This window comes from Vulpes lagopus, chromosome 9 (assembly GCF_018345385.1).
Source record: "Vulpes lagopus strain Blue_001 chromosome 9, ASM1834538v1, whole genome shotgun sequence".
NCBI classification, from domain to species: domain Eukaryota; kingdom Metazoa; phylum Chordata; class Mammalia; order Carnivora; family Canidae; genus Vulpes; species Vulpes lagopus.
The window spans coordinates 63,814,952-63,838,101 of record NC_054832.1 but is presented as its reverse complement, the minus strand read 5'-3'; the positions used below and the strand labels follow the sequence as shown (position 1 = coordinate 63,838,101).

The 23,150-nt window shown below is 38.0% G+C and overlaps 1 protein-coding gene, 1 long non-coding RNA gene and 1 other non-coding gene across 4 annotated transcripts in view; 1 reads left to right on the top strand and 2 right to left on the bottom strand.

Annotated features, from left to right (window-relative positions):
- PPP1R42 (protein phosphatase 1 regulatory subunit 42) overlaps positions 1–5,639 on the bottom strand; it is a 49,852-nt gene extending 44,213 nt beyond the window's left edge. Inside the window, exons 1-3 of the mRNA XM_041769283.1 lie at positions 5,511–5,639; positions 2,014–2,180; positions 368–506 (exon numbers count right to left, since the gene is read on the bottom strand). Coding sequence (XP_041625217.1) covers positions 368–506; positions 2,014–2,180; positions 5,511–5,639 — 435 coding nt within the window. The remainder of the gene's footprint in view (positions 1–367; positions 507–2,013; positions 2,181–5,510) is intronic.
- Positions 5,640–6,820: 1,181 nt separating this feature from the next.
- LOC121499202 lies at positions 6,821–6,956 on the bottom strand. The gene has a single exon (XR_005990046.1). It is a non-coding gene; the product is annotated as a small nucleolar RNA SNORA51 (small nucleolar RNA).
- A 5,316-nt stretch (positions 6,957–12,272) lies between these two features.
- LOC121498523 lies at positions 12,273–23,150 on the top strand. Of its 2 annotated transcripts, XR_005989829.1 has the most exons (5): positions 12,273–12,496; positions 12,767–12,876; positions 12,998–13,132; positions 17,554–17,649; positions 22,915–23,150. It is a non-coding gene; the product is annotated as an uncharacterized LOC121498523 (long non-coding RNA). The 2 variants fall into 2 exon arrangements; XR_005989828.1 differs by lacking the exons at positions 17,554–17,649; positions 22,915–23,150 and having other exon boundaries at positions 12,279–12,496; positions 12,998–13,169.

Genomic DNA, 23,150 nt, shown 5'->3' with positions numbered 1-23,150 from the left:
GCTGCTGAGTCTCTGTGAAATTATGTGAGAAAAATTAGTTTTTTAAAAAAGATTTATTTATTTATTCATGAGAGACACAGACTAAGAGAGAGAAGCAGAGACATAGGCAGAGGGAGAAGCAGGCTTCTCGCAGGGAGCCTGATGCGGAACTTGATCCCTGATCCCAGGATCACAACCGGAGCAGAAGGCAGGCGCCCAACCACTGAGCCACCCAGGCATCCCTAGTTTCAATCCTCAAATAAATTCTCACCTGGCCATATAAACATACAGGGTATGTATAATGTTCAAATATACTTTTGCTACTTTCTTGTTCCATTAAACTATTAATCACTATATTCTTTGTCAGAATACTCAAATGTGACCTTACTGCCAGAGAATGAAGAGTTCTTGGATCAAACAGAAGCTTTTCTCCAAGGGGAAGCCTCTGACTCTCAACATGAAGCTCTCTTAATCCTTCTACTCCTTCCAAACCTTCTATAACAGCAATGTAATTGCCTCCCAGATACCTACAAAATATAAAGCAATTTTAAATAGACATTCTGAGAACATCATGGTCTGTAAACATGATAAAAACATAACAATCACTGAGCCAAGTGAAAATTATATATGTGGAAATATGCAGAATCTTCTCACTGTAATGAATCAATGAGAGGTTTATTTATATGATTCTCTCAATTTAGTCTAAGAAATATGTTTATTTTTTTTTTAAGTGAGAGAATTGGAATAGTCTTTATTAAATGATCTACCAGTACTCCTTTTATATGCTAGGGTGAAGAATTATCTGGGTAGTAGGTTGTTTTTTTTTTTTTTTTTTTTTAAGATTTTGTTTATTTATTTGAGAGAGCACAAGTGAGGGCAAGAGGGGCAAAGAGAGAGGGAGAAGCAGACTCCCCACTGAGCGTAGAGCCCAACATGGGGCTCAAACCCAGGACCCTGAAATCATCACATAAACTGAAGGCAGATACTTAACTGACTGAGCTACCCAGGCGCCCCCCAGGCGCCCCCCAGGCGGTGGGTTTAAAAGTGCAAGATTATGGGGCCGAACAGTGGAGATTTTCATTTGGCTACCTAGGTTAGAGCCCAGCAGTCTGCATTTTTATTTTTTTAAAGATTTATTTATTTTTACTTATGATAGACACACAGAGAGAGAGAAAGAGGCAGAGACACAGGAGGAGGGAGAAGCAGGCTCCATGCCGGGAGCCCGACGCGGGACTTGATCCCGCGTCTCCAGGATCGCGCCCGGGGCCAAAGGCAGGCGCCAAACCGCTGAGCCACCTAGGGATCCCCAGCAGTCTGTATTTTTAATAAGTATTTTCTATCCCACTCTATTCCCATTCTGAGGTTCTTGGCTCACTTTTTGAGAAGCACTCCTAATTCTTCCAATCCGGGAAAATTGAATATACCAGACTTGATTTTTGAGTTAAAATCATTATATAGGCAGTAAATGCCTTTTTACAATCAAATCTAAATCTTTTTTTTTTTTAATTTTTATTTATGATAGTCACACAGAGAGAGAGAGAGGCAGAGAAACAGGCAGAGGGAGAAGCAGGCTCCATGCACCGGGAGCCCGACATGGGATTGGATCCCGGGTCTCCAGGATCGCGCCCTGGGCCAAGGGCAGGCGCTGAACCGCAGCGCCACCCAGGGATCCCTACAATCAAATCTAAAGTAACATTATCGACTCTAGGATCCTGCCCCTTTGAGATGTGTAATTCTGAAAGGAGAACTCATCTGGTTTCCATGGAAACCTTTTTTCACCAGTTGAGTCTTTAAAGATACTTTAGGTATTCTTATAAGTGATTAAGACAATTCACCCTCCTGCTGAAGAAAAGTATATCATGCTTAATGAAACAAATCGCCAAGTATTATATGGGTAACAGTTTATTTTGTACTAATACTATAAGAATAAAAATTGAGGCCTGTTCCATTAAGCTGCAGATAATGGAAAGGCCCACATGCAAAAATATTCCTGTAATGATGACAATTATGATACTTAAAAACAAAAGCACTTACAGTTTTTCCAGTTTCTTTAATGACATGAGGTTCTCTATGCATGAAATACAGTTGTTTTGTAGGTACAGGTGGGTCAGATTTGTAGCATAATTCAAGTTAGTCAATTGACTAATACGGTTATCATACAAATATAAAACAGTAAGATTTTTGCAAGGAGAGAGGTCTTCCTAAAAGGAAAACAAAAACAGGTCATACCTGATTTCTCCTGAACACTTAGAAATTTATTTTATTTTTTTATTATTATTTTTAAAGATTTATTTATTCATGAGAGACACACACACACACAGAAAGAGAGAGGCAGAGACACAGAGGGAGAAGCAGGAAGCCGATGCGGGGACTCGATCCTAGACCCCAGGATCATGCCCCAAGCCAAGGGCAGCGCCCAACCGCTGAGCCACCCAGGCATCCCAAAAGTTTATTTTTAAGAAAGTTTTTCTCTTAATCATTCTGCCTATTTCCTTAAGTTTAATATAAAAGGAACAATATTTCTCTGTTCTTAGCACAGTCAAAAGAAGACTAGAATGATTATAAAAATTGTTCTAGGTTTTAGCATTCTGTAACTATACCAATAAAATTGTATTTGTTAAGATTTTCGTAGCACAAGCAGTTTTCCTTGGAAGCAATTAGATTCCTCTAGAAGTTGAAGCATTTAACAAATTATTGCTTCAACATTATAAATCAGGTCTTTTTTTTTTTTTTTTTTAAAGATTTTATTTATTTGAGAGAGAGTAAGAGAAGGAGCCAGGGTTGGGGGAGAGGGGAGGAAGGGAAGGGTAGATGGAGAGAAAGCAGCAGACTCCCCACCCCAAAGTGCCCTCCAACAACTTGGGCCAATCCCAGGACCCTGGGATCATGATCTTAGCCTAAGGCAGATGCTTAACTGACTGAGCCACTCAGGCACTCCTATAAATCAGGTCTTAATCTTTCTGTAGGATTAGAAGTAAACTATTGTTTCTAATACTGAAAATGGGAAGCTATTATATAATCAAGGGCAATAGATTAATAAACTATGATAATGCTGTTAAAGGAATACTGTTTAACTGTTTATCCTTTAGTTTCTTTAGACCTCAAAATGAAAACAGTACATTCAATATGACCCACTATTGAAAAATTATATGAATACATGCCTAGAAAAAAGATTGAAAGGACATCATCTACACATTAATAGTGATAATACACATTATCACTCTGCATGATAGGATTATAAGTCAGTTTCTTTTTATATATATATTTCATAAAAATGCACATTAGTTACTTTTGAGATAAGAAAATAATTAAAGGTATTTTTAAAATTTTGCCATTTCCTGTGTGGTGGTAGAGTCAGCCTAGAGTTAAGTAGGCAAGAGGTAAAGTGAAGTTATGCTCAACAATATCTCAGTTTAGGGATCCCTGGGTGGCGCAGCGGTTTGGCGCCTGCCTTTGGCCCAGGGCGCGATCCTGGAGAACCGGGATCGAATCCCACGTCAGGCTCCCGGTGCATGGATGGAGCCTGCTTCTCTCCCTCTGCCTATGTCTCTGCCTCTCTCTCTCTGTGACTATAATAAATAAATAAAAAAATTAAAAAAAAAACAATATCTCAGTTTGGGGTGCCTGGCTGGCTCAGTTGGTAGAGCATGAAATTCTTGGTCTTGGGGTTGTAAGTTCAAGCCCTACATTGGGCATAGAGATTACTTTAAAAAAAATAAAATCTTAAAAACGATCTTAGTTTTTAACAAGATTTTTAAAAATATAACCACATCTTGGGAATTTTAAGTTTACAGGCTATTCTTATCTTAGTGTGAATTTTTTTTTTAGAGAGTACAGGTATGTGTGATAGGGTAAGGGGAGAAACAGAAGGAGAGGGAGAGAGAATCCCAAGCAGGCTTCATGCCCAGTGTGGAGCCTGATGACATAGGGCCTGATCTCATGACCCATGAGACGACGACCTGAGCTGAAACTAGAGTGGGACACTTAACCAACGGAACTACCCAAGCATCCCCTTTGTATGAATTATAGTTGGCCCTTGAACAACATGGATTTGAACTGCATGGTCTACTTATACATGAATTCTTTTTTGATAAATACTGTACAGTATTGTAATGTATTTTCCTTATGATTTTTTTAAAGATCTTATTTATTTATTCATGAGAGACACAGAGAGAGACAGAGACATAGGCAGAGGGAGAATCAGGCTCCCTGCAGGACTTGATCCCAAGACCCCAGGATCACAACCCAAGCCAAAGGCAGACATCAATCACTGAGCCACCCAGGTGCCCCTCCTTATGATTTTCTTAATACACTTTCTTTTCTTTAGCTTACTTGATTATAATAATATAGTATATAATATATTACATAGTACAATTTATGTGTTGACTTTATATTATCAAGACTTCTGGCCAATTGTGTTGGGTGGTAGGATGTTGGGGAGTGTGGGGGTGTTGGTGTCCCTAACCCCCATATTTTTCTAGGGCTAACTATACTTTAACTAGTTTGCTTTCTGCCTAAAAAGGATCATCTACACCGAAGGAGCACTGATTGTTAGGAGACAAAAGAACATTAAATGGAGGCTCTCTGTAGAGGGCAAGTCTGTAATGGTATGATGAAATAGTTTCCTGGGCAATTGGATTAATGGGGAGAAGGATCACTAAGAAACTGTAAAGAAATACAGAATAGGAATTTGGTAGAGTCTCTGAAAAAAAAAGTCTTAATGGACAATTGTGCCACGGACTTTCGTATTTCTTTAATTCATTTTGATAAACATTTATTAAGCACTTAACATGGGTTAGGTGTTGTGTTGGATGGGGGATTTAGAGTGATGTGAACAAAACAGACATCATCTCTGCCCTCATGTACCTTGTGTTTCTGAGGAAATTTCTTGCATTTATAGTCTTTAGCATTTTATTATAGACAAAGGACACTAATACAAATGGCCTAAAAGGGATATTGCTCCTTTTAAATTAAGTTTCCCAAATTAAAGCCAAGAATTTGCTTAACACAGAGAAAATATAGTGTCAGAGTATATCCAACTAAACATAATCTTGTCTTGTATAAATGACCTACATATATATAATCAGTTAAATTATGAGTGAAAAAGATTTCACTGTTAAAGTTTTGAAATGTGGTATTCCCATAGTTAATTCTTACTATCTTATTTTAAAAACCCTCATATTCCAAGGATCTGGAATTATACAAAAGTGTTATCTTTGAAATTATTTTCCAACATATGCTTTCAAATCTAGTTTGCTACACTAGAGAATACTTCAGGGGAACACATATATTTTGCACATGTATTCAATAATCACAATGGTATATTTTATAGAGACTTAATTTTCATAATTTTAACATCAAAAGCAGGAAATTAAAATGAAAACACAATATACTAATCAAAATATAGTTTAAAAGTATTTTCCAATTTGACTGATCAAAATATAGTTAATAAGAAGGTATTTTCTGAGACTAATTTTTAAACTTCATATTGCTAATTATTTAAAAATAGGAAATAATTTCAGAATCCTTACAATTGCATCTATATTTTTGTCTGAAAAATTTATATGAGTTATTTTCTTCAGGTATCGTGAAGTGGTTTCTTCTTTTCGGGATTTAAGATTGCTATTTTTGGCAATTAGATCCAAGGTTAGTCGAACCATGGTTTGTATAAATCAAACTCTCAGCAATAGTTCTGTTCTGATACCATATCAAAAGCAGGTTTAGGCATTGTTTTATGCCCAACTTTCTAAAAAGAAAAGAAAAAAAGAAGTATTATGTACATGCAATTTAGGAAAAATTATTTTGACTTTTTAGATTTCTTATATAAAACTATTTGATAATCTACTTCAGAGACATTTTTAAGGCACTTAGATATTTGCTAAGTTTATCTTTTTTCTAATTTTTTATTTACTTATGATAGTCACACAGAGAGAGAGAGAGAGGCAGAGACATAGGCAGAGGGAGAAGCAGGCTCCATGCACCGGGAGCCTGACGTGGGATTCGATCCCCAGTCTCCAGGATCGCACCCTGGGCCAAATGCAAGCGCTAAACCGCTGCGCCACCCAAGGATCCTGATATTTGCTAAGTTTATAGACTTAAGTCTTAAGACTTAATTAAGTCTATAACCATAAAAAGATTTAAAACACCAAAATTAATTAAATATGTAATGTTCATTCACTTCTACTTACAAATCTTTTCCTCTCACTAATATTGAGTTATTACTGTGGGCATCTTTTAAAGGATTTTTTTCTCTTGAGGAGTATCATCTGAGGTTTTCATGAAGAAACTAAGGCCTGGAGATTTGTATCAAACTACTCAAGGTAGTGGCAGTTGAGAATGAGATCAGATCTTCTGGCTCCTTTTTCCATAGTACCTATGTTGATCATATTTTCTAAACTCTCAAATCAGAACACATTGTATGAAAACCTTAAGTATGTATGTAGGACAATGGTACAAAAATATTTGAAAATGGAACTGGCGTTGAAATTTTGTTATGTTACTACAACTGTAATCCACGAAGAGGCAACATAATACAGTGGTTTTCAGTCCAGACTGGTTCAAATTTTGGCTCCATTGCCTTGGTCAGGCAGTCTTGGGCATGGTATATCATTTTCCTTCTTTTTTTTTTTTAATTTTTTTTTTAAATTTATGATAGTCACAGAGAGAGAGAGAGAGAGAGAGAGAGAGGCAGAGACACAGGCGGAGGGAGAAGCAGGCTCCATGCACCGGGAGCCTGATGTGGGATTCGATCCCGGGTCTCCAGGATCGTGCCCTGGGCCAAAGGCAGGCGCCAAACCGCTGCGCCACCCAGAGATCCCCTATCAGTTTCTTTTTTTAACCTGTATCCCCCCCCATTCATAATACAGACCAGGCAAAGGGCCTGGGCTGAGGTGTATTTGGTGTGTTTACTCTGCTTTCTCTTTCTGATCAGTCAGTATAAGAACACAGCCTTATAAGCTGGTAAGCACCAGGAACCTATGTTCCCTCTTTTTCTTATACAATTAGCATAATAATGGTACCTACTTCCAAGGGATATTGTGAAGATTACATGAGATAATCATGTATAGGATATTCTACATGGTGCTTGGTACATAGGCCAATAAATGTTTGCTATTACATTATTTTACTGTTTTGTTCACAGAAAGGTGAATACTGTTTACTTCACAGTTTTATCTGGAATACATTAGGACTATTAAATAAGGGGAACATACTATTAATAAAATTAATTAATAAAATATTGCTTTATGTAAGAGATCCAGATGTGGTCCATACATTAAAAAAAAAAAAGTCTTTTCCAATCATCCAGGAAGTATAGCTATTTAAGTGATAAATGTCTCAATTTTATAAAATTTATTGTATTTTTAAAGTATAGTTTAAAATTGAGCATTACTTTTCTAAAGTATCTGGAATTTTGCCACCAAACACTTCAATTTGTGTCACATTCTGGACATGAACTCAATGCTTAGGAGGAAAAATGAATTTAGTATTTGTGTCATATTCTGGACATGAACTCAATGCTTAGGAGGAAAAATGAATTTAGTATTTGTGTCATATTCTGGTCATGAACTCAATGCTTAGGAGGAAAAATGAATTTAGTAAAAGATAGATTCAATTTGCATTCTCATACATTGAGATAGAACTACCCAAGCTACATTATATAAAAAGCGCACAATAAAATATATGAAGATATGGAATATATCCTTAGATAGTCCAGAGTGCAAAATGTAATCTATAGAATAAAATTATTAAATCTTTGTAGACTTTTGGCATTTTCATGAATTCATTTTACAACAAAAATGTAAAATTATTGTTTACAGATCAAATTTCAAACATGACGATAATATTCTGAACAAAGTTTCTAATTAAGTAAAAATAATATTGCCTTAAATTTCATGATGAAAGTATAAGGAATAGCCAGGACACCTGCACCCCGATGTTTATAGCAGCAATGTCCACAATAGCCAAATTGTGGAAGGAGCCTCGGTATCCATCGAAAGATGAATGGATAAAGATGTGGTATATGTATACAATGGAATATTACTCAGCCATTAGAAATGACAAATACCCACTATTTGCTTTGACGTGGATGGAACTGGAGGGTATTATGCTGAGTGAAATAAGTCAATTGGAGAAGGACAAACATTGTATGGTCTCATTCATTTGGGGAATATAAAAAATAGTGAAAGGGAAGGGGAAAGGAGAAAAAATGAGTGGGAAATATCAGAAATGGAGACAGAACATGTGAGACTCCTAACTCTGGGAAACGAACAAGGGGTGGTAGAAAGGGAGGTGGGCAGGGGGTGGGGGTGACTGGGTGACGGGCACGGAGGGGGGCACTTGATGGGATGAGCACTGGGTGTTATTCTCTATGTGGGCAAATTGAACACCAATAAAAAATAAATTAAAAAAAGAAAGTGTAAGGAATAACACCACACTCATGGACCTACAGGCCACCTTAAAATATAAAACATTATAAATACATTTGGAACACTTCTATATCTTTCTCCCTATTGTTTTTAGAGTTTAGAGTTAGATGTCTCTATTCATGTCTTTATACTTTTATTACAAATGTATGTATAGCTAAACAATATATAGTTCTTTTTAAAATATATTTTTACAGTCATAAATGTTACTATTCTGATTCCAACTTTCTTTTTTGCTTAAAGTTTTGTTTGTGAGAATCATCAGAGTTGATGTGTATAGCTCTAGAATATTTGTATTGCTATGTAGCATTCTATTGTAGGGAATTTATTTCTTCTGATGATAGATCTTTGGGTGTTGTTTTTTTTCTTTTGCAGTGTTGCTTTTATGATTCTTATATACATGTCATTTTTAGCTGATGTGCAAGAGTTTCTTTAGGGTTTAAAACTAGAAGTGGCTATGTCTCAGCTGCACATTATCAACTTTATTCAATTGCCAAATTGTTTTCTAAAGGAATTTTACCAGTGCAGCTAAGAACATTCCTATTGTTTTATAGTGCAGGCTATTCCAGTGTCAGCAGTTGATAATGGCTTTTTGCCAATCTGATGGGTGTGAAGTGATATCTCATACTGTTTTTGTTTTTCCTCAGATCTTTATATATATGAAAATAAAACAAAAAGGGGATTTGAAGATAGCAAGATCAGTAGTTTCATCTCCTCCCTGTGTTTAATTTGCATTCTATAATTCCTAGAGATTGAGAGTTTTTTCCTGTTTATCACCATTGGAGTTCCTTTTCTATTAATTGTGGTTTCTTATATTTTACCGATTTTTCATTATGGGTTATGTTTTTATAAGTAATTTTTAGATACACTTGTATTTTTATCAGATACTGATATTTCGCTGATTATATATGTAGCAGATATCTATTCCCCAATTATAGTTGGTCTTTTCTCCTTTTTTTTTTCTAGTTTGTGTTTAATGGCATCTTCTAAAAAAACAGAAGCTATATATTTTTAATGTCAAATGTATTGGGGGTTTTTTGTTCATGTTTCATGCTTTGTTTCTTTGTAAACATGTTTAGGTTTTGCTTTGCAGTTTTGTCTGCATTGCTGTGATCAGAGGCAGCAGTCGGTGGTCAGAGGACAGATCCTTGATATTTGGTGGCTAGTGTGTTTTTTGCCCATTTTGGCTTCTGCAAGCTGTTTGTAAGGTGCTCCAGAAACCCCTGCATAGCTTCCTGCTACAGGGTTGGGTGTAGGGAATAGATAGTTGCTGTACAGCTGAAATTGACCAAAATTTATTGATATTGTCTAAATCTTCCCCTGGAAGTTGTAAGCCTTCAGTAGACTCCAGGTTCCAAAATATTTACACCAGGGTCTGTCAGTGCAGTTGTTGTCTAGGTGGAGAAACAAGATGCTTCCTACTGTGCCATATTCCCCAGAATCCTCTCCTCCTTAACTCTTTCATATATATTTTAAAATCAACTTGCCATGTTCCATGAAAAATCCTGTCAGGATTTTATTAGGAATTACATTATTTTTAAAGATTTTATGTATTCATGAGACACGCACACACACAGAGGCAGAGACACAGGCAGAAGGAGAAGCAGGTCCCACCTGGGAAGCCTGATGCGGGACTCCATCCTAGGATCCCAGGATCAGGCCCTGAGCCAAAGGCAGACGCTCAAGGCTAAGCCACCCTGGCGACCCGGTATTGTACTGAATTTGTAAACAATTTGTGAAGCGCTAACACATCTCTAATATTGAGTCTTCCTTTCCATCACTATGGTATGCCTCTCTGTTTTACGAGTGCTTCTTTAATGATTTTCAATAGTTTTATAATTTTCTTACAAAGCCATGCGTATTTTTTTGTCATTTTTAGCGATCATATATTTTTGTTGATATTGCAAGTGACATTCTTTTAGGAATCACATTATCTGGAGCTAGTGTATAGAAATGCAATGTTGGGAACCCTGGGTGGCACAGCGGTTTGGTGCCTGCCTTTGGCCCAGGGCGCGATCCTGGAGACCCGGGATCAAACCCCACATCCGGCTCCCGGTGCATGGAGCCTGCTTCTCCTTCTGCCTATGTCTCTGCCTCTCTCCCTCTCTCTCTCTGTGACTATCATAAATAAATAAATAAATAATTTAAAAAAAAAGAAATGCAATGTTTAAAAAATATTTGAAATATTTAAAATATTTAAAACCATGATTTCTTTAGATCCTAGTTTAAAATTTTAGAACTTACTCTGGAAATTTCAAATATCATTTTTACATTGATAACTGTGGTGAAAATGCACATCTTAAAGTGCATTAAAGTGGTTAAACCCCCAGAATTTCTTTCTTACAGCTGAGGCAGGAAACTGCTAAACAGGTGGCCAAACAGGAGCAACCCTGTACTATGAAGGGGGTGGGAGACAGGAGTCACAAATTATTTATTCTCCCTTCTCCCCCTCCCCAAAGACTTTAGAAGACATAGCCATTTCAAAATTTCTCACAGAAAATAGCTCTGGTCCTTTGATTTATATACAGGGCTATATTTATTCTTCCTCCATCTCTCATTCCTTTTTTCCTTCTCTCCTGCTCCCCTGCGATTACAGTCCTCCCAAAAGTGTTATCATATGAGACTTTGCTCCGGCTCTCTTTTCTAAGCTGGGCTAAAACAGGTAACTTTTGGATCATCTGAATCCTCATGAATGACTAAGCTATAAATGGATTTTGTCTCTAGGTTCCAGTATACAAACTGATGTTTGTACAGAAAGAAATTTAATTCTCTCAGATAATTAGAAAAGTAAAGGAGCAAATGTGGTATATAAATGAAATATTTATTAAACCAAGGGAAGGCCAATGGACCTCATCAACAAGCTATAGGAAAACTGTCCAGGGGCTTGAATAAGGGAAGGAAGATAACTGAATCAACCCATAACACACTTCACTCAAAAAAATCTGCATTGTATTAGTCAAATCCACAAGAGAGGATTTAGTTTCATCAAAACACCACCATTCATCTTGTTAATGTAACATGAATTTAAACGTTATCGGTATTCTTGTTTGTTTTAGGGATACTATAAGCTTCAGATAGTTAAACTGAACCTAGTTTGGATTTGGACACATTTTGGAACATTATAATAAAAATAATTATGTCAACACTAGTGGGGTGTTCTTGCTTTTCTTTTAAAAGAGGTTCATTATTTTCTAGAGTTTGAGAAACAGCTTTTTCATAATTTTTCACTCCTAGATACCTGTTGTCTCGGGGTTCCTCCTGCCTAGGATATCTCTCTCCGGATTGCGGGGCGGGGTGGGGGGGACGACAGAGAGCTGCTTTACAGGCGCTCTGGGAATCCATTTTAATGGACCCTTTGGCTTAATTTATCTCTTGGGGCTCCCACAAATTACAGGTAACCGATGATTCCGAATTTAGTTTGTACATTTCCCTTAACGAGCCCCAAGCTCACTGGCTTCCCAATGCACTAAATCGCCGCGTTGGCTCTCTGGCTTTCACCTTTTCAAACTCAGATCTGTACTCAGAGATCCGGCTCCCTCAGCCCGGCGGCCACCTCTGCACCTGCGTCTCCCTCCTCTATAGCTGTTTCCCAACCTTGCCTGATTCTAGCTATTTGTTTCAAACACAAAAGCTTCCAGACTGATTTTCTGGAAATTCTAGATGCCTGGAGATAAGGTTTAGGAATTTTCATTTTAACCATTGACCCAGCAAAGTCTTACTGGCAGGCAGGCTCGTTTGAGAAACGTGGCTCTAGGGCTTCCTCAGCGCCCCCACTTCTCCCCTGAAGGCACCTCACCACTTTCTGAAGGAGCGGAGTCTGGAAGCCAAGTTTCTTCAGTGCCGGGTTCCTCAGCGGCGCGGTGCGGTTGCCAGGCGACCAGACGCTCTTGCCGGGGACAGGGTTTCCGGGAAATCTCGCGATGTCTCCGGAAGCGCCCAACGGTGTGGCGGGCGCCGGTCGCTCTGTGACGCGAGCAGCCGGAGGCTGAAGGCAGCTGGACGCGGTCCGGGCGGAGCCGGTTGGCTCGGTGAGGCCGCGAGGCATCGGTCCTGTTGGCGGTTACCTGAACCAACTGTAGCCAAAGCAGTTTTCGGTAGGCTGCAATTTCCCCCTACCGGATTATCGTCCTTCTGTCAGCTTTGAACTAACCCTGACCTTTTCCCAGTAACAGACCAGGTAATTGTCTGAACCACAGTACAGCCCATCCTCCACACTTCCCTCAGATAAAACCTGCAGTCCGTAGGGTGGCGTTCCAGGTCGTTCTTGACCTGCTTCACTGCTTGCTTCTTGCCCTCCAGTGTTCCAGTCTGACACTTGCCCCAGTATGCCCTACTTTAAATTTCCCTTCTCTTCGCCCTTCAAGGTAGCAATAGGACACGCTTTTGAATTTCAAGGACCCAGCTTGGAGTTAGCACATCCTTTCTGAGGATTTCCTATGTACTCAAGTCTTTTCTGCCCCTCCAAACAACGAAGGTATTTTAAATGATTTAACATAGTACTTAACGCGTTGCTATATCTGTGTTACCCAGTGTCTCCTGTAAGATGGTAAATTCTTTGAGGGGCAAGGATTATGTCTTTAATTTCTCTGTTCCAGGGACCTAGCAAAGTGCCTTGTACACCAGCAGTCACTCCATTAATGTCTGAAAAATGAATAATTTATAAATGAAGAAGCACAATAGAACAAGGAACTGATATTTACAGTGGATATGGTAAATTGAGCCGTCTGAATGTAAGCGATGCAAGCTGGAAAACAGTCACAGCGGTGATCTTGGTGGGAGAGGGTGAGGGGTGGGTGTGGGCCGGGTGGGAGGCTGTGTTTGCCCTTCTTAATTTTTTTTTTTTTTTTTTTTTTAATGATAGGCACAGAGAGAGAGAGAGGCAGAGACACAGGCAGAGGGAGAAGCAGGCTCCATGCACCGGGAGCCTGATGTGGGATTCGATCCCGGGTCTCCAGGATCGCGCCCTGGGCCAAAGGCAGGCGCCAAACCGCTGCGCCACCCAGGGATCCCCTGTGTTTGTCCTTCTTGAGCTAAGAAGCATCAGAGTAGAAGACTGTTAGAGTTGCAAGGCGACTTAGAGCCCACGCGACAGTCTAGTTTGTCGTTTTGCAAATAAGAAAAGTTCCAGGCCTGGAAGAAGGCAAAAAATATGCCAAAGGTCACATCTGAGGTGCCAGAGAGGGAATTTACCCTTGGGCTCCTGATTTCAAGCTCAAGTTCCTTACACAGCACTGACAGTAGAGTAAGAGAAGCCTGGGAGGAAAGATAGGGGAATACAGACAGATGAACCCTTACCCCATTCTGAACATTGTTGCTGAAGTCCAGTTGTGAGAGAATATTGGCCTGGATTAGGTTGAATGCAAAGGAAGGGGCAAGGAATGAACACATTTAGGAGGCATCTTGAAACATGATTTAATAAAGATTGATAGGATAAAAGAGGAAGAAGTTGAAGATAATTTCTGGCTGTTAGCTAGAGTAAAGGAATGATACTAGAGAAAGAAGAGGGGTGGCAAGTAATCTGAGGGGAAGTGGATGAGTTTGGTTTATACATGTTAAGTGTGAAGGGAGATAGGTTTAATAGTTTCCAGAATAGAAGTAATCACTGAAACCATGCGGTCATAAATGGTAGTGAGGGAGAAAGTAGGGAAAAGAGAAATAGGAAGTCAGTAATTATGCCAACTACTTTTGATGGACGAGAGAAGCAGAGCTGGTTAACATGTCAGAGACAAGGGACGTCTGGGTGGCTCAACGGTTTAGTGCCTGCCTTCGGCCCAGGGTTTGATCCTGGAGTCCTGGGATTGAGTCCCGCATCGGGCTCCCTGCATGGAGCCTGCTTCTCCCTCTGCTTGTGTCTCTGTCTCTCTCTCTGTGTGTCTCTCTCATGAATAAATAAAATCTTAAAAAAAAAAAAAAACATTTCTGAGACAGAGTCATCAGAAGTGAAATTTATTGTGAGAACACAATTCAGTGATTCAGAAATTAATTTAGATTCAGATACTAGGGAAAAATTTGAAGAGGAGGGGTTCCGAAAGAATAAAAAGTTTTAGAAGGACACATATATCATTATAAAAAAGAATGTGGGGATGCCTGGGTGGCTCAGCAGTTTAGCGCCTGCCTTGGGCCCAGGGTGTGATCCTGGAGTCCTGGGATCGAGTCCCATATCAGGCTCCCTGCATGGAGCCTGCTTCTCTCTCTGCCTATGTCTCTGCCTCTCTCTCTCTGTGTCTCTGATGAATAAATAAATAAATGAAATCTTTAAAAAAATAAAAAAGTGTGATCTCATTTGTGGTAAAATTATATACACAAATATCTAAAAGGCTATATATTTACATCTATGATGTATAGATTTAGATGTAGATCTATACAGATCTATACCTCTATACCAAAAAATGTAATAATGGTTATTTCTTGATGGTAGGATTATGACTGTTTTTCTCTTTTTTCCCCCAGTAATCAGAATTCTTTAAAATAAAATTATTTGGAAGGTCATTTTGGGTGTTGGTCTTCATGGAATTGGAGATCTCTTTGTGACTGCTGCTATTTAAAATAGTTTTGTGGATGGAGTGTCTGGGTGACTCATTTCATTGAACATTGGACTCTTGGTTTCAGCTCAGGTCATGATCTGAGGGTCATGAGAGAGATTGAGCCCCGAGTGGGGCTCTGCACTGGGCATGGATCCTGCTTCAGATTCTCTCTCTCTCTCTCTCCCTTCTCCCTAAAAAAAATATTTTAAAATGGTCAAATTACTGGGGTACTTTGTTGGTTCAGTTGGTAGAGTGTGCAATTCTTGATCTCAGGATTGTAAATTCGATTTCCATGTTGGGTATATAGATTACTTAAAAATAAAATCTTTTTTAAAATCGCCAAATTACTAATTAGGTTTTTTTTTTTTTAATGCAACAAATTAAGCTTAAGGGAAAGTATTTTCTCCTTAAGATGTGAAATATAATTCCTGTCTAGTGGCATACAGTGTTAAACAATCATCTGTCTATTTTCCAATGTGGCAGAAATTTGGCAGACTACAAGAAATACTTGTCTTCAGTGACACATTTGTAAGTTCAGTATAAAGTACTCTTAGGATTTACACTTTGACAGATGTTGGTAAATTTGTATTGTAAAAAAAATGTGAAATCTTGAGAGTCATTTTAAAAGGCAGTCTTGGAAGAATAGTACTACAAAGCACATTTTTAAGTCTCCACTAGAGTTTCCAAGTACCTCTAGACAGAAACACACATTTTTTCCCCATATATTGGTCTATCTTTGTCCATTAGTATATATTTCCTGACCTTCTAGAGTACATATTATATAGCCCTGTGTGAAGTACTAAACAAACATTTCAATGATTAGATACTGTCATTGGGGGATCCCTGGGTGGCGCAGCGGTTTGGCGCCTGCCTTTGGCCCAGGGCACGATCCTGGAGACCCGGGATTGAATCCCACATCGGGCTCCCGGTGCATGGAGCCTGTTTCTCCCTCTGCCTGTGTCTCTGCCTCTCTCTCTCTGTGTGTGACTATCATAAATAAATTTTAAAAAAATTAAAAAAAAAAAAGATACTGTCATTGAGAAACCAACAAATTAAGACCTGTATATCATCACGTAGCTTTAGACAGAAAAATTAGCAGTTATTGGAGTTAACTTTTTTTTTTTTGTTTTGACCTTATAGATTGGTAAATATTCGTGAGTATGATAGGCAGACTGTATATCATCACATAGCTTTATACAGAAAAATTAGCAGTTATTGGAGTTAACTTTTTTTTTATTTTGACCTTATAGATTGGTAAATATTTGTGAGTATGATAGGCAGACTTCTAACATGGTCTCAGTGATCTTACATCCTGGTATCCATGCCCTGTGTGACCCCTTCCCCTTGAGTGTGGGCTGGACTTTGTGACTTTTTCTAACCAATGTAACAAAGTTGATGAAATGTTATTTCTACAAGTAGGTCACAAAAGATTGTTACTTTTGTCTTGCTATCAGACTCTCCCTATTGCATTTTTGGCTTGCACTCTTTGATAGAGAAAACTGTCATTTAAGAGAGCCCTATGTGGCAAGGAACTGAAGATAACCTCTAGCCAACAGCCAGTGAGGAACTGAGACCTATTGTTTAAGCTTGGAAGTCAATCCTGCGCCAGTTGAACTTTAAGATGAAACCTCATGTCTGAGCAACACCTTGATTGCAGCCTTATTGAGAGAACCTGAAGGAGAGGACCTAAATTCCAGACCCATGGAATCTGTGAAATAATAAATGCGTATTGTTTTAAGCCACGGAATTTTTGGGTAATTTCTTAATGCAGCAATAAATAATACAGAGAGCAATGGAAAATTCCGTTGAGGGAAGATTTGCTTAGAAATTTGGGACATGATTACTATTTTCATAAGATATTTGGAGAGGAAGCTCAAAGGGAATAAAGTGACTACCAGAAGTTTTAGGTTAGAATGAAAGTTTTTTTTTCTTTTAAAGATTTTATGTGTTTATTAATGAGAGACACAGAGAGAGAGGGACAGAAGGAGAGAGGTAGAGGGAGAAGCAGGGAGCCCGACATGGGGCTTGATCCCAGGTCTCTAGGATCACACCTGAGCCGAAGGCGGCGCTAACTCCGCCCCCCATTCCCCCCCACCCCCACCCCCCTTTGCCCAGAATGAAAGAGTTCTTAAGAAGTATCCGTTTATAGAAGCTGCAGTTGTAGAAGCAATACAAAAGAAACCCTTTGCTTATGGATGAGGCAATTTCCATTCAAGTATCACTCCTGATTTCTGTAACCTGAGATGATCGTTTAATTGAGAGCTTCATGTATTTCTAATACTATGATGTATACAATATGGGCACCAATAATAAATAATTTTTTAAAAACTTAGTAACTGACTTCTGTCATTTATTATTTTTCTTTTTTAAAGATTTTATTTATTTATTCATGATAGACATAGAGAGAGAAGCAGAGACGCAGAGGGAGAAGCAGGCTCCAATGCTGGGAGCCCGTCGTGGGATTCAATCCCGGGACTCCAGGATCTCGCCCTGGGCCGGAGGCAGGCGCTAAACCGCTGAGCCACCTAGGGATCCCTGTCATTTATTATATAATGTAATCTATAAATGTAAATGATTATTCATAGGTTACATATAAAACAATCCAAGGCATTTCTCCTAATTTCTAGACTTATGTATCCACGTGGCTGCTAGACATTCATTTCACTTCGAGATGAAAAGTCTTAGAGACACGTTTAAAGTGAACCTGTCAAAACTGAACCCAGGTAAGTCCACTTAATCTCAGAAACTACTTTCAAATCCAGCTATAGATTCTCCATTGCTCCTTCACTACCCAAGAGTGGATGTGAAATAACTTTGTTATTTGTATTATATTAATACAATTACAATGTTAGTTGTGTTATATTTTTTAACTTCTATTAATTTTAATACACAAAGACTTTTTCTCAAGTTCTATATTTCAAGTTCTAGTATGTTTAATGTACAAAATATCTTTTCTAAAGTGGATCACTTTCATCCTCCACTAGAGGGTCAAGTTGTAATAAATATAACATGTATGAGATGTGACTATAAATTGAGGGATCTAAGTTGAAAATCACTAATGTCATATATCGTACAGTTAATACATCTTATATTAAAATATTTTCTGAAAAGTAGTTTCGTAAATATTGCCACTGATAGTCTAATTTATGTAATGTTCTATATTTCTGAAACATCTATCTTTAGAGTCTAACACTTTAGTTTGAGTCTTTTAGAAAGCATTTATAAGAAAGGGACTTAACACTTTTAGAGTAAGTTTAGGTTTCAGGAACAGTTCATTGCTTATGTTTTAGGAATTTTATTTTAATGAATTAATTTATGAGAGCAAGCAAGCAAGAGGGAGGGAGAGAGAGAATCCCAAGCAGCCTCTAGGCCCAGCACAGAGCACACAATGAGGGATTTGATGTCCCAAGGAGCCCTATTCCAGCCTGAATCCCATGACCCCAAGATCATGACCTGAGCTGAAATCAAGAGTCAGAGGCTTAACTGACTGAGCCACTCAAACACCCCATGTTTTAGGAATTTTAAAAAATTGTCTTTTGGATAAGGAATGGGGAACTTCTAATATAGATCCAAGACTTTGCTGAAGTTGATCAAGCCAATAATAAGTTCAGCAAAAGTTTAAGTAGTTGGTGATGACTGAGGCTAACAGTGAAACTCAGCAATGTAACACACTCTATTCTCATGTCTTTCACAGTGATTTGTTAAAAATCAGTGAAAATATCTTGTATATACTTTTTTTAGTTGCTTATATATTTTTTTGGCCGCCTTTTTTTGGAGGGAAGGTCTGCTTATTTGAAAAGCACTCCTCTCCTTCATGCTTGTTTTTGAGAATAGCAGGTGCTTTTTTGCTAGTGTGTGGCCCTTTTCATATTTCTGCAATAGTGACTCTTAAATTCTTTTTTTCTTTTAAGATTCTATTTATTTGAGAGAGAGAGCAAGCACAATTGGGTGGAGGGGCTCCTGCTGAGCAGGGAGCCCCATTAATTATTTTTTTTAAAGCTGAAAACATGTATATGTGTGCCTTCCAGACTAGAAGGAGCCTTGCGCAGTTCTTTACAACACAAACAGGAATGGGAGATAATGCCTGGCTCAACAGAGAACTAGCAGCCTAGGTTTGCTCCCTGGGGCATCCCCTGGGTCCTTAAGGGGCAGCCCATCCCACCTGGAGCCGGGGGAGTGGCGGGGGTTCCCGGCCAGTACAGCTATAACTCATCCATCATGGCCAAAAAATCATCCCCTTTGCTGGTGCTCGGCCTCGGCTGTTCGGAGACCTCAAACTCCCCCACGATGTGAGCACTGGGCTCTATCCCAGGACCCCGACTCGGGGCTCTATCTGGGATTCCGGGATCATGATCTGAGCCAAAGGCAGATACTCAACCACCTGAGCCACCCAGGTGCCCCTTAAACTGTTGATTGGCAAAAAATTTTTTTTTCCACTTTTGTTTCAAATCTACTAAGAAGTTTGGGAAAAGACAATCATTTTATAATGACTGCACAGTGCAACAAAAGGCAGTTTCCCGTACAAAGACATGAACAGATTTAATCTTGTCATTCTAAAAACAAATATTGTTAGTGTTTCTTAAAAACAAATTTAAATGTCCACTGCATTTATTTCTTCATCCAAGAAATATTCACCAAGTACTCCATGTGCCCTTCTTCAAGGAGCTGGGGATACAGAAGTTAGACCAAGTCCTCAGGCCTATGGAGTTTACATTCTAGTAAGGGGAGACAGTAAAAAAATAAATGAATGAGATAATTTCAGATTGTAGTATAGTCTGTGAAGGAAATAGAGTGAAACTGGGGTGTAGAAGTGGGGAGGGAGGAGGGAAGGGAGAAGTGTTTCCTGGAGATAAGAAGGCAAGGCCTCTCCAGGGAGGCAGAATTTGAGCTGAAACTTGAAGAATGAGGAGCCTAATAAACCAGGCCTGAGAGCCTGAGAGGAAGTGTTCCAGGCCCAGGAAGCAGCCAGTTTGAGGGCTTGAGGGGTGAGGGGTGGGCGGGGAGAACTGGATGAGCACAAGGACCCAGAGGACATTGTGGCTGGATCCTATTCTGAAGGGAGGAGGAGGGAATGAAAGAAAAACAGGAACCAGATCAGCCCTTAAGCCACAGTGAGAAATTTGGATTTTGATACACTGCAACATTTAACCCATAAGGCAGAGTGTAAAATTTCCCTTTGTTATTAGAAAAAGCTATTATATTTAGAATTTGGAAGAGAGAACAGTTGCCACTTTATTATAAGCTGAAATTAAAGATCTTAATTAAAATGTAATGTTCCGGGCGAGCTTCTGACTCCTGGTTTTGGCTCATGTCATGATCTCAGGGTCCTGAGCCCATGTTGGGCGCAAGCGCTCAGTGTTGAGTCTGCTAGAGATTCTGACCCTCTTCTCCCTCTGCACTGACCCCCACCTTGTGTTCTCTCAAATACATAAATAACCAAATCTTTAAAAAAAGAAATGTAATTGTTCTTATGTGATATTAAAATGATATAGTATTATCAAAGATGCTCTCAGAAATCTGGCAACAAGAGCCTGTGAGAATTAGAAAATATAATTTCTACTTGTGTTCCAAATTCTCGTATTTAATATAGCTTTTGTTTCAGTTTTTTTACTGAAATAGATAAAGCGCTTGTTAATAACCTATTTTTAGGCCTGGGGATAACTAGAAGTTCATAGTGTTGATGTCTGTCTAAATAAATTACCATTTCAGTAGTTAATAGTTCCTTAGTTTTATGTGATGTATAGTATTTTACCTTAAATATCAAGACTTTTTTAGAATGTTAAAAAAATAATCTCCCCTAAAAACTGGTGTTCATGTATAATTCTCACGAGTGCCATACCAAGTTAACTTTTCTGAAGCTATAGAACACTTCAGATGGTTGTAATTATTCAACCATAGTTGTGTCCTCATAAGATCATAAATTAATTTCTTATTTAGCCTAATTTGTGTTACTTTATTAAAGCCCAGAATCTTAGGATAAAAGTCTGGAAACACATGCAAGAAATGATGGATGGATTACATAGGAGTTGAAGAACAAGATTCAAGCTAAACACATATGGTTTTGAAGGATTTATGTAATATATAAGATACAGTACAAATAATAAAGATAAATTATTACAAATAATAAACGGAATATGAGGATAGGGTATGAAGTAGCAAATTCTAGGAACCAAAACGGAACCATTTAAATCAAACATTGATTTGGAGATGAGCTTTTACCAACTAATTTTTCAGGAAGGTAAATAAAGTAATGACTATTAATAGTAAACATATTCATAGTTATATGAAAGATATTTATAATTCTCTGTAATCTAACATAAAGGTCATAGAGCTCTATTCTGGACAATATACTTCTTTATGCATATGCTTCTTAGGTTATGAAAAGTACAACTGTAGTTCATCAAAATGTGCCCCAAGGCACAATACCATTTTAGTCATTAGAAAGTTTAGCATAATTGCTTAGTATAATCCAAAGAAAATATGAGTACAGACATCAGGGACTCTCCAATTTGTTAGGCAATTGTTCCATAATTTTTGGCACCAAGATAATCCACATGTTGAAAAAGCAATTAATCATTGGCGCTAGTTATCAAGCTATGATTTTAGCTATTTCCTCCCAGATTTGACCCCAAATGACAGAGTTCCTTATTTTATTTTTGTAATATTTTGACTTCTGAGATCAAAAGTTTAAATATGCCAGTTTGGTTATAGTTGACTTGAACTTTGTGTTATTAGTTTTCTAAAATAAGTGGATCATAACTTTGTATTTATAAAGATAGATGGTATTTCTTCCACTAACATTTGGATAAAAGACTAAGAAACTTTTAGAAACTTACAGACGGAGTATCTCAGGAGAAGTTAATCGAAATCTTTAAACTAGCATTTTTTCCCCAAGAAGGTTAATTTATTTGCTGTTGGAACTTTTATTGAAAACAGGACAAGAAAACACACAATTAGATTTTCAATTTTCTAACTAATATTTTGCAAACACAACTACATAGATACATCAGTTATTAAAGTGAATGAAAAAAACCCTCATAATTTGAACATAATCATCTTTTACTTATTTTATATAAGGATAAATAAAAACAAGAGCTATTATCTGTGTAGTATATATTCCTGTCTTCAAAAAAGAAAAGAAAAAAACAAACCAAACATCTCCTGCCCCCACATTGCTCACTGATATATATCTTTGGTGTTTATAGCTAAAACAATCCAGAAATATATAAAGAGACCTTGGAAATTCAACTGTTTCTGTTCAGTTCAGTTTATTCAGCTACATGTGGATACAGTGCAGACTTAGCAATATAAATGAACTCTTCTCTGCATGCATGACTTATGCATCTGTACCTCATCACTCATAGAACAGTTTTTGGAAACTCTGAATCTCTGCAATATGTAGTACTTCAACTCCCAGTTTCTGTGATTCATTGTATAGTTACTTCTGCTCTTGCTCTTCTGTGTTTATTTTAAATATGGCTGCACTTTTGGGCAGTTTATTATTATATTGTGCAATGCAGTGATTTTTCAAAACCCTGAATACCAGGTAGTCATACTAATTTGTGACAACAATCTTCAGACTTGATCCCTAAAATGGAGCGCATGATGTTTGGTCTCAGAGCTTATTTTCCAAATTCTGAAACAAATGGAGCACAAGCAGTTTCTCTTCCTATTGGTTTTTGTTCTTGGTAGTATTGCTGATTTCAAAATAACAACTTGTGTGGTGTTTTGGTAATCAATAAATAAAACCTGTAGAATGAAGTACTCACTTCATAATTGGATAATGTAGCCAAAAAAATGGTAGTAATGCATAAATTCTCAATAATTTCCATAGAAAGTACTGTTGAATTGTTTGGAACAAAGATCTTAAAATATTTAAAATATCTGGACAATTTGGAAAACCCTTGATTCTAGGATCTTGCTGTATGTCCCCTCCATGGGTCCCAATCCCTATTCTCTATCCACTGACTTCTCTTTTTCTATTCCAGTTGGTGCTCTGGCTCCAGTCTTATTTGGATACTGGGATTAAGCTTTTGATGACGAGTGACATTTCCTGTATATTATCACCAAAGAGCTGGAGAAACTGTCTCTGAACAAAAAACAGTCTTCACTTAGAAAATGCTCTTTTCGGCTCTTGAATAGCTCAAGACTGTAAGATAATATTTTGCAGGAAGACAACCCCAATTCACAACTTAGTTTTCATGATGGTTGCGCTTGAACCCCG